The 15,454-nt window shown below is 50.4% G+C and overlaps 1 protein-coding gene across 2 annotated transcripts in view; it reads right to left on the reverse strand.

Annotated features, from left to right (window-relative positions):
- The window catches only part of SCARA5 (scavenger receptor class A member 5), a 127,146-nt gene that overhangs the window by 31,676 nt on the left and 80,016 nt on the right, over window positions 1-15,454 (reverse strand). For both annotated transcript variants that reach the window (XM_086703760.1, XM_025921986.2), the window contains exons 5-7: window positions 9,759-9,839; window positions 7,591-7,689; window positions 4,575-4,631 (exon numbers count right to left, since the gene is read on the reverse strand). In XM_086703760.1, the coding sequence (XP_086559886.1) occupies window positions 4,575-4,631; window positions 7,591-7,689; window positions 9,759-9,839 (237 nt within the window). The remainder of the gene's footprint in view (window positions 1-4,574; window positions 4,632-7,590; window positions 7,690-9,758; window positions 9,840-15,454) is intronic.

Genomic DNA, 15,454 nt, shown 5'->3' on the forward strand with positions numbered 1-15,454 from the left:
CGAAGCAGGCTCCAGGCTCTGAGCTGTCAGCACAGAGCCCGACATAGGGCTCCAACCCATGAACCATGAGATCACAACCTGAGCCAAAGTCAGACACTTAACTGAGCCATTCAGGCGCCCCCACATTCTAAAAGAGATAGAAACATCTCAGCAGCTGTGGACAAAACTGTCTAGAAGCTACCTCCCTGATAATTTCTTTTGAGCTTACGCTACACGATGGGGTGCCCACTGTTCCCCCCGCACCCACAAACTTTCCTAAATACTGCAAACACACACAAGGTGTTAAACATTTTTCCTAATTTTCTGAGATGCCACTAGAAACTACCAACAAAATCTGGCTTAGAATCTACCCCTGGGTCATTCTGCATATTTTTCCCATGTGAAACCAAATTGAGGAAAAGTTTTTAAACAATCTGAGCTTCTATCCTGCTTTAAATTCATGCTGGAAACTTTACCCACCCCTGAGCTGCAAAAATACTATTTATTTTTCCTGCAAATGGACCATATATGAGGGTAAAACAAACGTTTTTCTGTCTTGAGATATGTATATAGAGTTTATTTTTTTCCTGGCCAAACTCCCCAAAGCCAAACATCTAACAGAATGACTGATAGACCTCCCTTGCCTCAAAACAAAAGAAAAGAAAACAAAACTTTGCCTCTTGTCAAGCAGAAATCAGGAGATCTGGATTCCAGACTCAGTTTGAACCATGGCCTAGCCGTGGGACGGTGGGGATTCTCTCCAGACCTCTATTCTTGGTCCCAGTTCAGTGAACTGGAGGTGGGGGGGGGGGTGCTCACGATGGGGAGAGGAGTCAGCCTGAAACCCCGTTTGACTCTAGAATCATGTGACTCCAGATCAAAACATGGGTAAACAACTGCAAGATCCTATCCTGAAAAATATTTTTATTTATTTATTTTTAAATGTCTATTTATTTTGACAGAGAATGTAAGCGGTGGAGGGGCAGAGAGAAATAGAGAGGGAAACAGAGAACCCCAAGCAGGATCTGCACCCTCAGTCAGTGCAGAGCCTGACACAGGACTCAATTTCATGAACTGTGACATCACGACCTGAGCTGAAATCAAGAGGCGGGCACTCAACTGACTGAGCCACCCAGGAGCCCCCTGAAAAATATTTTTTTAACATTAAAAAATTTTTTTTAAGTTATCTATCTATCTATCTATCTATCTATCTATCTATCTATCTATTTAGAGAGCCTACATGCGAGCTGGGGAGAGGCAGAGTGAGAGGGGGAGAAAGAGAATCCCAAGTAGGGTCCAAACTATCACCACAGAGCTCGATGCAGGGCTTGAACTCATGAACCATTGAGATCATGACCTGAGTCAAAATCAAGAGTCAGATGCTTAACTGACTGAGCCACCCAGTCACCCTTTTTTTGGTAACTTTTATTTTTCCCCTGAAAAATATTTTTAAAAACTTTTTTTTGAATGTGTATTTATTTTTGTAGGAGAGACAGACAGAGCGTGAGCAGGGGAGGAGCAGAGAGAAAGGGAGACACAGAATCCGAAGCAGGCTCCAGGGTCTGAGCTGTTAGCACAGAGCCCGATGCAGGGCTCGAACTCACAAACTGAGAGACCACGCCCCGAGCCAAAGTGGACGCACAACCGACTGAGCCACCCAGGCGCCCCTCCCCTGAAAAATATTTTAATATTGACTCAAAACATGGGACCCAAGAAATCTTCTCTGTAATGCCCTCTTCAAAGGAAAGCCCCCAATTTCTGATTCTGACCTGAGGGGTAGGTAACTTGTTGCTCTTCTCGATCCCTTTATGTAGTAATACCCCACCTGCTGGAACTTCAGGTTTTCTGCTAAGTGTGGGAGGTGTTTGGTAAAGGTGCCCTGAGCTGGGTCTCCCAAGAGGGTTCCTTCTCCACGGTGTTCCTTTGTGGAGGAGGGCAGAACTCTAGTGCTGAGTCCTTTTCCCCACCCGTTAGATCTCACGGAGGGGCTGCCCTGGGCTTGGGGAATGACTGAGAACCTCCCAGAAGCGGGCACTCCGTGCTCATCAGAATTTCCACACTCTCCTGAAAGATGATCCTTGGCTTCCTCCTCAAAGCTGTGGTCTCAGGGATCCAGTTAACGCCTGTTGGACTGGAGCTCCTTAGAAACCAAACCAGGAGTCTGAATATAGCGTGGGTTTGGCGTAGTCAGAGACAGGCCAGGGGTGCCGGCCGTGGGAAAGCACTCCCCTGCCACCGCATGGGGTAGCCCTGAATTGCTTCAAAGGTTCCCTTAAATCCATATCTACAGGTGAGGGACTCACTAGGTTTTAAGGAGCCCAACCGGACTCTTAAAGACCAGGGGCCTAAGATCTCATTCCAAAGTTAAGAGAAGTCAGAGGCCTGGGTTTCCACTTTGCTTCTGCTTCTGCTCCTGCCTTGGGAGAACCGTCCTGCTCCTGAAAGCCTCTGGAACAGGTGACGGATGGATGGCCTTCCAGTTACGCTCTACAATTCCCGCGTGTCTCCTATGCTCCCCTGTACGCTGTGTAAAGCCTCCTATCTGTGGAGCTGTCTCTGCTGAGCCAGCTCACTTTCCAGGTCCATCACCCACGAAGATATTTTTTGGGGTTGGGAGACGGCAATGAAAAGCTTAGGGCTTTGTGTCAAGGCCATTGTCTGAGCTCTGGGCTCCAGTGAGGGTGTGGCCTCTTCAGGGCAGGAAAGAAAGAACGCCGTTTGTCCCTGAGGAGGGGCTGTTCCGGGCTGACATCAGCCTCTTGTGGTGCAGTCCATAGACTCCAGGGCCAAGTGGATTAGATGCCCTTCCCCCATGCTCCCCACCCACGCCTGGGGGAGCCCCACACCACTGTGGCTCAGCACCTCACAGCCCGGTCCAGTTGCAGAGGCCAGCCAGCTGGGCCCACAGAACCAAGGTAAACAGTGATGAAAGCATCCTTTGGATTAATGGACTGGCCACCACCACCTCTTCCCAGGCTAGCACGGACCTCCTCTCTCCTGTCAAGTCGGCTGAGGAATAGTCGCCAAAGAGTTCCTGACAATAACCCCCGGTATGTGGGCAGCGTTTCTGATCCCCCTCTCACAGGTCATCTCTCCACAGACCCCCCCTTCCTGCCACCACAGCAGGAATTTTTTATTTCACAGAGCTAAAGGCCGCCGTCCTTCTCGGCTACTTTGGCAGCATTCCATCAGAAAGCAGTCAACAAACAGAGCAGAGAGCACCCCAAAGACAAAGTACGGAGCCCAGTCCATTAGATAAGTGTGACTCAGATCTGTCACAGATGTCCTAGATCATATCCAGACTCCTTTATTTTGTCTTCAAAACTCTCCTCTTGGCTCCTAGCAAAGTCCACCAGCTCTCCTCATTGAGCCAGGACACTCCCAGTTAAACCCTTGGCTGCCCCAGAAAGGGACTGTAGACAATGCTAGGAAGACTGAACCACAGAAACTGTTTTGTGGGTTATAGCATCTAGGGTAAAGTGGACGCGGTGAGCCCAGAGCGAGCATAGGCACACCTGGTCCTCGTCCGTGTCCACCACCACTGAGTGACAAAGCACCGTCATGTGCATTTTTCCTGTTTGATCTTAATCACAACCCTGGGAAAGAGAAGGCCAGGGGAGGTAGCAGGCAAGTTCAAGTTTCAGAGGACCTTGGAAAGGCCCTACTTAGGAGAGAGGTGTCCTTCCTGGTCCTGCGTGACTGGGATGGAACCACAGATCGGCAGTAGGGAAACCTGTGGTCTCAGGCCAGTGTGTGAATCTGCAGTGGCATCTGTCCCTGAGTGTCACCAGCAGAACCTGGGTGCAGGTGCAGTCTTCCTAGGGGGCCAGGACTGGAGCACAGGTGCCCTAGAAGGGGAGAATCTGCTCATGGCTTCCCATAGAATGGCAACATTTCAGAGCCCAACAAATACTATATGCTAGCATTTTGTTGAAACTTGGCTAGGAGACTCATTCTTTGACAATCTCTCCAAGGCTCTACGTGTAGCCCTTGTCAACATTTTAGGGAGGACGCTGGTCAGAGAGACTTCCATTCCTAGACTTGGTGTTCTGCCCAATAAGGAGATTCCCTAGTGTCACTACTCAGTTCATAGCAAAGGAGGAAAACAAAAAGGGTTCTGTTTTGCTTCTGCACCTTTCCTCATGCAAGTACCTGGAGAGCCGGTATGTCTGAACTAATGTATTACACGGCATGATAATACTCAGCACTTACTGAATCCTAGCCACAGTGGAGGCAGTGTAACAAGCACTTTATGTGGACTAACTCATTCACTTGTCACAATGATCCTACGAGGTAAGGATGCTTCTTATCCCCATTCTAAAGATGAGAAACCTGAGGTGCAGAGATTACTCAGCTGGCTAGTGAGGCAGCCAGGAGGGAGGGCAGACAGTCTGCCTCCAGATCATCCCATACAACCACTGGGCTTATGGAAGCATGGTCTGTTCCCCCTTCAGTATAGCTGTCTCTTGCTGGGCCAGCAGGGTCCTGAAACAGGGAGGGAGCTCCTTTGGCTCTAGCCTCCGGTGCCCCCCAGACCCGTGGGGCTGCTTAGATGACAGCTACAGAACCCAGCGACCCCAGTAGAATGTCCTTACCGGCATCCCCTGCTCTGTCTCCTTTGTCTCCCTTCTCTCCTTTTGGACCTCGGTCACCTGAAACAGAGGAGGAAAACCGGCATTAGAAAAGAAAATAAACCCTACCGGTGAATAAAATGTCACCTGCAGGAGACATATCAACCCATGACCCGAGAAACTCTCAGCAGGAGCCTACAGCACCGGAGGGCCTGGTATGGCAGGAAAGATAAGAGCTTGAGTCAATTATGCTGCATGTTCTGGGCACCCCAAGAAGGAGATCGGGGGGCCCAGCTAAGAAGTTTCGTTCCCTAACTAAAGTGTAGAAGGGTAGAGTCTACCAGCACAGACTAGAGTATGTGGTATTCAGCAGGAAGAAGACAGGGCAAAGATACTCCTATTACGTAGTCAAGGTTTTATTTTTTTTTTAATGTTTTTATTTTTTTAATGTCTTAATTTATTTTGGAGAGACAGAGACAGAGTGTGAGTGGGGGAGGGGCAGACAGAGGGAGACCCAGAATCGGAAGCAGGCTCCAGGCTCTGAGCTGTCAGCACAGAGCCCAACGTGGGGCTCAAGCTCACGAGCAGTGAGATCAGGACCTGAGTCAGAGTCAGACACTTAACCAACTGAATCCCCCAGGTACCTCTTTTAATGTTTTTATTTTTGAGAGGGAGAGAGAGACAGAGCGTGAGCTGGGGAGGGGCAGAGGGAGAGGGAGACGCAGAATCAGAAGGAGGCTCCAGGCTCTGAGCTGTCAGCACAGAGCCCGGTGTGGGGCTCAAACCCAGGAACCGTGAGATCATAACCTGAGCCAAAGTCCGACGCTTCCGAGGTTTTAGAAGTACGCATCCAAGTTTGTCTTAATAAGCACTAGAGGAAAAGCTGGGGGAGGACTTCAGTTACACAGGGAGGACAGAGGTTATATGTCAGGCAGATTTCCCAGTGGGGGAGGCTATAAAACATGAGGCAGAGCTTCTAGGGAATTGTAGAATTTCCTTTTCAGGAAAGAGCTCTGAAACCATAGAGCCCTTTTCCAAGCTAGCATCTCACTCTACAAAGAAGTAGAAGGTCCTGACACCACTCAAAAGGGGGAGGGCACTAAAGTGACCAGGGAATTCCATTCCAAGTCTCTCCATAAAAATATCTGCAAGTCAAGCACTCTCAACAATAGCCAAACTATGGAAAGAGCCTAAATGTCCATCAACTGATGAATGGATAAAGAAATGGAGTACTACGTGGCAATGAGAAAGAATGAAATATGGCCCTTTGTAGCAACGTGGATGGAACTGGAGAGTGTGATGCTAAGTGAAATAAGCCATACAGAGAAAGACAGATACCATATGGTTTCACTCTTATGTGGATCCTGAGAAACTTAACAGAAACCCATGGGGGAGGGGAAGGAAAAAAAAAGAGGTTAGAGTGGGAGAGAGCCAAAGCATAAGAGACTCTTAAAAACTGAGAACAAACTGAGGGTTGATGGGGGGTGGGAGGCAGAGGAGGGTGGGTGATGGGTATTGAGGAGGGCACCTTTTGGGATGAGCACTGGGTGTTGTATGGAAACCAATTTGACAATAAATTTCATATATTGAAAAAAAAAATCTGCAAGTCAGAGAAGCCTATGGCATATTGTCTGGTGAAAAAAAAAGCAAGCCAGCAAGTTCCAGGGATGGATGCCTAATGTGATCCAAGTGTTGAAGAAAAAAAAACACCCCAAAACAAAGGCAACCATATATGTAAATATAAATATGCTTAGAAAAAGTTCTGGCAGGATATGCTCCAAAATGTTTACAGTAGTTATTCCAAAGAATAATAGCTTAAGGGGCTATGGGGCAGGGGACTCGCTTTTTACTTTATACATTACACTTTACCTGCTTCTGTATTATTAAATACTTTCAACAAGCATAGGCTGCTTTTGTAGTCTGTTTTAAAATCATTTTTTAGGGGCGCCTGGGTGGCGCAGTCGGTTAAGCGTCCGACTTCAGCCAGGTCATGATCTCGCGGTCCGTGAGTTCGAGCCCCGCGTCAGGCTCTGGGCTGATGGCTCAGAGCCTGGAGCCTGTTTCCGATTCTGTGTCTCCCTCTCTCTCTGCCCCTCCCCCGTTCATGCTCTGTCTCTCTCTGTCCCAAAAATAAATAAACGTTGAAAAAAAAATTTTTTAAATCATTTTTTAAATTTTTAATTTAATTTTATATTATTTTTTAAATTTTTTAACGTTTATTTATTGTTAAGAGACAGAGCGTGAATAGGGGAGGGGCAGAGAGAGAGGGAGACACAGAATCTGAAGCAGGCTCCAGGCTCCGAGCTGTCAGCACAGAGCCTGACGTGGGGCTTGAACTCACAAATTGCAAGATCATGACCTGAGCCAAAGTCGGATGCTTAACCAACTGAGCCACCCAGGCACCCCAAAATCATTTTTTTAAAATGTAGATCATAAAAGGAAGAAAAATCTCAGCCTGTTTAATCACCAGAAAGTAGAATAAAAGTTCTCAGTGATCCAAGACTAAGAGACCATCCTAGACACGGGGTAGGAATGATTAATAGTACTTTTTCTTCGTTTTCATATTTACAAGGGAGAGGGTTAAGACTGGGGACACAGCATCAGATTTCCTCATCTTGTGCTGCAGTTACCATGGAAATCTGCTCACTCTTGAAAAGAATGTAGAGGGGCACGTGGGTGGCTCAGTCGGTTAAGCATCCGACTCTTGGTTTCAGCTCTGATCGTGATCTTGCGGTTCATGAGTTCAAGCCCTGCATCAGGCTCCGTGCTGACAGCTCAGAACCTGCTTGGGATTCTCTCTCTGCCCCTTCCCTGTGTGCACACATGTGTGCTCTCTCTCTCTCTCTCAAAATAAATAAATAAACATTAAAAAAAAAAAGAAATGAATGTTTAACAAGACCAAGTGACTTGCCCAAGGTCACTGAGCTAGTCAATGGCAGAGCCAAAATGCAAAGATAGTCCATCTGCTCCGGTGCCCGTGCTGCTGCCCAGGGGCTAGCGATGAGCAAGGCTACACAGGTGCTCTGAGGTTTGCTATTACCTTTGAACCCGCGCATGCCCATTGGTCCTGTGGCTCCCATCTTCCCATCATCACCCTTGGGGCCTGGCAGCCCTGGGGTTCCTCTCTCTCCTGGCAGACCTGGGGAGACACAGGACAAGTTGTGGGGCCTCAGACTCAGAGCTGGAGGGCCTTTACAGGTCACCATCTGGCCCGGCCATCACCCTCAACCACGCGTCCTCCTGTGGCTTTTCCTTACTGATTCTTCTCAGTGAAGTTAGAGAGGCTGCAAAAACAGTGTTCGAAAGGTCAGCACAAACCTTCCCCACTGGCGCCTCTTAGCCAGTTAGGCTGGGCCCCTGACCCCGGAAGGTCCAATTCTATTGTGAGTAATGGTGGTGGTGCCCACCGCATTTGGGAGATGTCCCTTTGCCTCTAGTTGTGCTGGAGATTTCAACTCAGCAAACAGTTTTTTGAGTACTCTCTATGTGTCAGACACCGTTCTGGATTCTTTTCATAGAGTACCTCATTTCATCCTCACAATCAACCGAGGTACTATTTCACCTGTGTTACAAATGAGGAAACTGAGGCCCAGAGAGGTTAAGTAACCTGCCCATGGTCACACAGCAGAGAGTGTTGGGGGCAGGATCTGAGCTCTGGTCTTCCTGAACTGAATAGCTTGTGGTCAATCAGGTTTATCTCATGCTGGATGAAAAGGGCTTACTGGTATTTAGGGTAAGAGGCAGATGAAATAGTTCCCCATTCTCTTTAACAAAAAACCCCACAAAGATCCCTTCCCCGCTGTAAACCCCAGGGAGGTAGAGCAAAGGGGATCATAGGCTGAGGAGGAGGAAGAAAGTCAGCAAGGCCAGTAAATGGGAGAGATGACTGGCTGCCAGATCAGGCCCCGGGGCTCCCAGCCACGAGGTCCCGTGGCCATTGCCTGCACGTCACTATGGAGAGCCAGAATCAACAAATACTTTCACCCAGTGAGAGCCCTGCTCCCCGAGAGGCCTGACCTAAGCCCACAGTTATCTCTGTAAAGCAGAGAACTCTTAATTAACTGATTACTTGTTCTTTCCCGCTTTGAATGTGGGCTGGCTTTCTCTGGTCTCTTTGCGTGACACGGAGAAACCTGTCTTCCAGTAATGATTTCTCCAGAGCTCACATCAAATGTCTGGAGGAGGATGAACGGCCCAGAGGATGGTGGTACCTCAGAGAAGGGCTGATTGATTTCTTTTTTTCCTTCCTAACACGAGATACCTGTGTGGAGTCCAATGGCCCCATTGCCACAGAGTTCTGAATCTAGTATGGGATCTGCCCAGGGCTCCCCATCGTATAATTTAATAAGGCAGAAAAAGAGTTTCCGCAGGCCTGTGAGTGTTTAGGCATCCTCAGTTCTGAATTTGGGGCATTCCCCTGGAGGTGAGCCAGGAGTAGAGGCCAGGCCGTGGGCTCTCCTCCTATTACCTTCTGCCCCTCTCCTGTGTGCAACCTCCTCAAGATTTAGGAAGAAGATGGTTTGAAGATGGAATTCCTGACATAAACAAAACATACATCTTTCCCCAGATAAACTTCCCCTTTTCTTACATCCTTGAGAAGACTTTGCACTCTCCCGGGGAAATGCCGCTCACAGCAGAGGCTCAGAAGCGAACAGTCTGGGAGGCCAAGTTTGAGAAAGTAACAGAACAGAAGCGTCCTGAGACAAGGAGTCTGAGAAGAACACACTCTTTCCAGAAGGCCAAAAAACATCCTCCCCATCAGCCACCGGATCTTCAGGCCTGTCACTAGCGTGTTCATTGATTTGGGCAGAATCAGCAAGGAGGAGGGAGTATCGGGTGCCCAGTGGCTCAGGACACACTGAGGACACACAGCATGCTTGTGGAACACCCTCGATTCCTGCCAAAGGCCCTGGTCATGTGAACTCTGCGTCCCGGGCTGAGAAGTGGCTGCAGGAAGCTGTGAGCCTCTCATGCCCCCCTTTGCCTTCAGATCCTGGTACTTTATGTGAAGAAGTTTTTGCCCCATCCTTGTGATAACAGCAATGCATCAGTGTCTCGACACAGCAGGGCATTTGAAGCTGGGTGGATTGGGGGCTCTCCCGGGGGCCCCTTCACCAATACCAATGAGAGGGTGGAGGGTCAGGAACAGAATGGGGGCACCCTCTCCTTCCTGATATGCCCAGGTCCTTCCCGGGGCCTCCCAGTTACCTCGAAGTCCAGGTAATCCAGGGATCCCAGGCTCGCCTTCTTTCCCTTCATCCCCCTGATCGCCTTTGGGGCCGGGAGGTCCTGAAAGGGTTACAAGATGGCACCAAGGTTAGAGGGTAGCTTGTGGAATAGGCCACCTATAGAGGAAGAAAAAAACTCCTTCTTAAAGAGAGAAACGGTCAGCACTATGCCTAGGAAGCACGGAGGGTTCCACCTAGCCCAGTCTTGTGTGTGTGCAGGGGAAATAGGGAAAGCTTCCTGGAAGAAGTAATATCCAAAGTGAAATCTCGAGGAGGAACAGAAGGTGGCTAAGTAAAAAGAGGAGTGGAGGTATGTTATGGACTGAATGTCTCTGTTCCGCCTCCCCCCCCCCCCGCCTCCAAATGCATACGTCAGAGCCCTGATCTTCAATGTGATGGTATTTGGAGGTGGTGCCTTTGGATGTGATTAGGTTTAGATAAGGTCATGGGAATAGGGCCCCCAAGAAGAGACGCCAGAGAGCACTCTTGCTCCCTATCCCCTTCTTCGTGCTTGAGGTGTCCTTTCTCCCTCTCCCTCTCCCTCTCCCTTTGCCATGTGAGGACACAGCAAGAAAGTGGCCGTCTGTAAGCCAGGAACAGGGCTCTCCTTAGAACCCTACCGTGCCACACCCTGATCTGACTTCCGGCCTCCAGAACTGTGAGACAGACATGTCTGTTGTTTAAGCCCCCAGTGTGGGGTATTTTGTCCTAGCAGCCCGGACGGACAGAGACAGAATGACAGGGAGAGCTCCAGGCAGGAGGAACCATCCTTGTAAGAGCTTGAAGATAAGAAAGAGACATGTGAGCCATGGTGGGATTAGCAGCTGGGGGCACATGCTGGACAAGGAGGGTGCAAAAGTGGGGGCTCTTGGAGTTATGGCCTAAGTGTTGGACTTGACCCTGAGGGTACCAGAAACCGCAACAGGGTCTGAGGGAAAACAAGAGTGTCATCAGGTCTGCACACAAGGGAGACGGCTCAGGCTGCCATGTTGGAAAATGGATCAGGACGGGAGGGAAAGCAGAGGCGGGGAGGCCATGAGGAAGCTGCACCCCAGGTGGGAGGTGGTGGTCCGGAGGGATGAGAGTGGCCGTGTGGAGGTAGAACAGACAGACCTTGACTAAACATAGGTGAGGTTGGGGGAAGTGGAGCATCTGGCTTGGGCATCTGGGGGCAGGGAGGGGTGTCTATTTGCTCCTGAGCAGGACTTTCTTCTAGGGCCAGGCTCCACTGTGGCGGGGATTCCAGCACATGTGACCGGATTCAGTACCCACAACAATGCTGCGCATATCGTCTTAGAACAACAGTTACAGAAGTTGCTCGTCTGAGGCCACACGGCCAGCTGGCAAGAAAAGGGGCCCAGGTTTCGACCCCGGTCTGTCTGGCCCTGCCCCTCGGCCTCACCTATCACAGTAGATGGCTTGCCATTCCCAGAATGCAGTTAGACTTTCCCACCACCCCCCCAGCCTGCTGTGCTCCCCATCGATCTCCTATGCCCGCCTGTCCCCACCCCCCCCCCCCCACCCCAGGCTGCTTGCGCATCACTTCACTTTTGGCCAGAGCCTCTCTGAGCCAGCGTTCCTGCTGAGGGTGGGCATGGCCCATCTGAACGGGCATATTTGGTGCCACTCAACACTTATCTCACACTGCCTTGTCCTGGACTCACAGATGTACATGTCCTCTCCTTCCCAACACAACTGCCAGCTTCATTCTTGGCATCCCTGTCCCAGCTGTGAAGAGCCAGACTCTAAGCTCCCTCCTCTTGCTGCCTTGTGAAAGAAAAAGAAGACCCAGGAAAATGCCAAATCCGTATTGTAGCGAATTGAAGAGTGTCCCTTCAAAATTCATGTCCACTTGGAACCTCAGAATGGAACCGTATTTGGAAATAGGGTCATTTGCAGATGTAGTTAGTTAAGAGGGACTGGTCCTGGAGGAGGGTGGGTCCTAACCCAATGGCCGGTGTTGTTATAAGAAGATAAAGCACAGCAGACGCATGGGGAGAGTGCTATGTGAAGGGGGGGGTGCAGATTGTAGTGTCTACAAGCCAAGGAATGCCAAGGATTGTCAGCAACCACCAGAAGTCAGGTAGAGACCAAGAAGAATTGTCTCCTGGCGCTTACAGAGGGAACATGAGTCTGTGAACACCTTGACTTTCAGACTTACAGCCTCCAAAGTTACAAGAGAATCGGTTTCTGTTGTTTGAAGCCACCCACTTTGTGGTCCTTTGTTATGGTAGCCCCAGGAAACCAAAACATGCACACTCACAACACAGCAGCAATGGATTGCACAATAAATATTTGATGAATGAATGAGATCAGAGGGTGTTAATACGTACAAAACAACCAGGCAGCCAAGACCGAGATGTACTGATACATTCCAAAAGTTGGCACCATCATCAGACCCTAACCCAAGTTGACAGCTGTTTAATAACTCGATGGCACATACACAGGAAAAAAGCAGTCAACAACTTAAAAATGCACGCATGACACGCAAATCACTTAAAGGGACCGCGTTTTGTGGCCATCTTCCTCTCTTCTATGAAGAAAAGCAAAGGAAGACTGGCCATGTTGATCCCAGGTTTCAGGTGACAGCACTGGGACATAGAATCTGTTAAGAACACATCTGAGATTATACAGCAAAGGAGAGGCATGGTGGAAGGAGCGGATGAGATTTCCACCCCATATTCCAGCAGTCTCTCTGTCAGGTCAGAGCTGCAGCCAGGGACACGGAGAGGTACCTGGATGTCTGCACTCTACGAGCTGTCCCTGAGCGAGACCCCCTCCCCCCTGCCCCCAGTACACTCTTCTGTGCCCTCCTACCCTCCCCACCTGGAACACAGTGCGCCTGGAACTGATCAGGTCAAGGATGCAACGCGTTGAACACTCCACAATTTGCTCTATTTGCTCTGCTGAGGGTGTGACTCAACACGTGGATCTTCCCAAGAGTAATTCTCACCAAAGAAGGATGCTGCCCAGGGAATGATCCGGGACGGTAGGGCATCAGGGTGGCAGCGATCATTTGGAAGGTAAGGGTTGAGTACGGACATGGAGTGTCTTAAGTTCAGATCCTGGTCCTGGAAAATCTAAGTTAAAGTTCCTTCCCCAGACATTTGTAGTGAGGAGTAAGCAGATGACATGACACACGGGCTATAAAGGGGCTTGGTAACCTTTGAGTGGCAAGGCCATCCTCATCATCTGTATCCCCACTTTCACAATGCTTCATCAGAACAATTCCAAGATCACCTCGCATAGTCATTCTGAGCTGCACCCAAAATCACCTTGCCACGCTTGGCTGGCCCATTCAGGGAGAGGGCCGAAGACATCCTACACACAGGTGTAGTTTTTTAAGACACAGATAAGTGGTTAGTAAGGCCCTTTACTAGAGATGAACTGGGAGGAAGTTGGAATGGACCGTAAAGATGGGCGCTGATTTTCAAGCCTTGGTCACGCCCTTAGGTGGAACTGGTCCCACAGACTCAGAAGGACCTAAACTGTGGTCAGTGGTTGAGTCTCATGGGGCCAGGCTTCCTGGAGCTCCAACGACCAAGTGCTTCTTCAAATCACTGCTGCCCCGTGGATAATGCACACTTGGGCTCTGACATTATATCATTTTCTCTGGAATCCAGGCCAAAAATTGAGCCTGCTTTGACTCCTCTCTTTTCCCTGCTCCCCATAACCCCCTTGCTCATCAAGGCTCGTCATCAAGGTGAATCCCATGTCATTCTCTACCTCCTTCCTCATTGCCACCACCCTCATCAGGGTCTCACACCCAACCTTGTAAAGACCTCCTTGTCTGAGGGCTAAAACCTGTTGTGCTGTCCCATTGATCTTGTCAGAATCCAGTGAACTCACAACCTCTGTGCTCAAAGCACAAGGGGCCACAGCCCCTCTCCTAGAGACCCCTACAAATCATTCACCACCTGACCCCTTCTGCAAACTCACAGCCTGATGCTTTCAGATGCGAGCTCTCTTTCACCTCCGCAAAACCATTCTCATGTGTCCCCAGACATCCACCAAATCTTTCCCTTTCTAGGAGTCCTGTCCCTCTCAGGCCTGGAGCTCACCTCCAAGCACACCCTTCTGATCTCTCAGGGCACGAGGGAAGAGCCCCCAAATCTCAGAGCTGGAAGGCCCCTCACACATCACTGTGCACAAACTCCTCATGGAAGCACCCCTGAACCTGGGCAGGCCACCTTGTGCCCACTCACTGGACCCTGTCACTCATCTTGCACTGTGGTCCCCAAGGAGGACAGGCCTGTCTATAGGGCCGGAGCCCCGCTCTCTACAGCCCTATACCTCACAGGGCACCTGGCATACCGTACAGATTCTATGAACGACTTCTGGGCAGTTGTAAAAGCCATTATGGTTATCACCGGTCCTAGTGGTACCCAGCTGAGCTTTTTAACTTCTTGACTCTTTATACTGTGACTTGCTCATCCTTTCTCTCACTAGAGCAGGCCAGAGCATGGAGGCAGTCTGGGACAAGGAGGAGGGGGGTCTATTTCTCCACAATTGTGAAAACGCTTCCGGCGCCCCCTCCATTCTGCTTCTGGTCCAGGGCACCAGCTTCCCTTTCAGCCCACCTCCTACAGGTGGGACAGGGAGGGGGAGGAGGAGGAGGAGGAGGAGGAGGAGGAGGAGGAGGAGGGAGAGAACCCTCTAGCCCTGTGCCCTGTGTCTGGAGTCCCCTCCTGGGGCCTGCCCACCAGTCCAGTCCTGTGCTCCCACACTGCCCCCAGGGCAGTTCTGCCCCCAAGGGGGCTGCCCATGAGCTGTGCCAGCTGGAAACATCTCGAGAACAAACGAAGGATGTGTGACTGAGCATTTGGGAGAAACACCAGGGTTCTTCTGGGAACCAGCCAACAGAGAGGGAAAAGCAATCCGTCCTCCCTTCCCGGATCCTGGTTTGAGTGATGGGGTGGGGGACCCGCATGTGCTGGAATCTGGACAGATCCCTGCCAAGAACAAATTATCATTCCAGCTGATGAAGTGGGCCTGAAGCCAGCAGAACAGCAACCCAAATCCATAAACACCACCCCCTGCACCACGCTAATCCCAGGGCGGCTGACCAAGGTGGAGTCCCCCAATTAATTGCCCCACTCCCACCCCCTGATGTCAGGTGGGCACTGGGCTCTCAGCTCTATTACCTTTACAGTTTTGCACACTTTCCCACTTCCTTCACTGTGTGCCCAGGGCAAGGACTGTTAGCCGTGTTTCCTGGCTTGGGGGGGCTTGGCCCAGAGGCGCAGGTGCTGCCCCTGGCTCCGGCCCAGCCTGTAAGGCCAGCCTTCGTCTGAGTGTCATGGGCTAAGGGGTGGCGGGCCAGGCCGGATGCAAGTGCATGCTCTCCACTCCCTTTCCAGCAGAGAGGCTGGCGTGGAAGGTGACAGGACACAGTGCCATCTAGCCCTCCCGGGGAGCCGCCACACAGTCCGTGCTTCCCAGTCCTCGGTAGAGCAGGAACACTATTTACATTATCACCCTGCTCACAGAGACCTTGTCACCTCCAACACGTCCCTATGCATGAGAAGCCAGAGCTGGAGCCCGGAACCCATGGCCTCGCTCCATCACGTCGTCCATTTATAACACTGCTGGAACTGGACTCCCTACTACACAGCATGTTTAAGAAGCGGCTCACAGATAAATCTGCTCTGCCAACTCGTGTTCATGAACTGAGAG

This window comes from Puma concolor, chromosome B1, assembly GCF_028749965.1.
Source record: "Puma concolor isolate L17-30 chromosome B1, mPumCon1.1.hap2, whole genome shotgun sequence".
Lineage (NCBI taxonomy): Eukaryota > Metazoa > Chordata > Mammalia > Carnivora > Felidae > Puma > Puma concolor.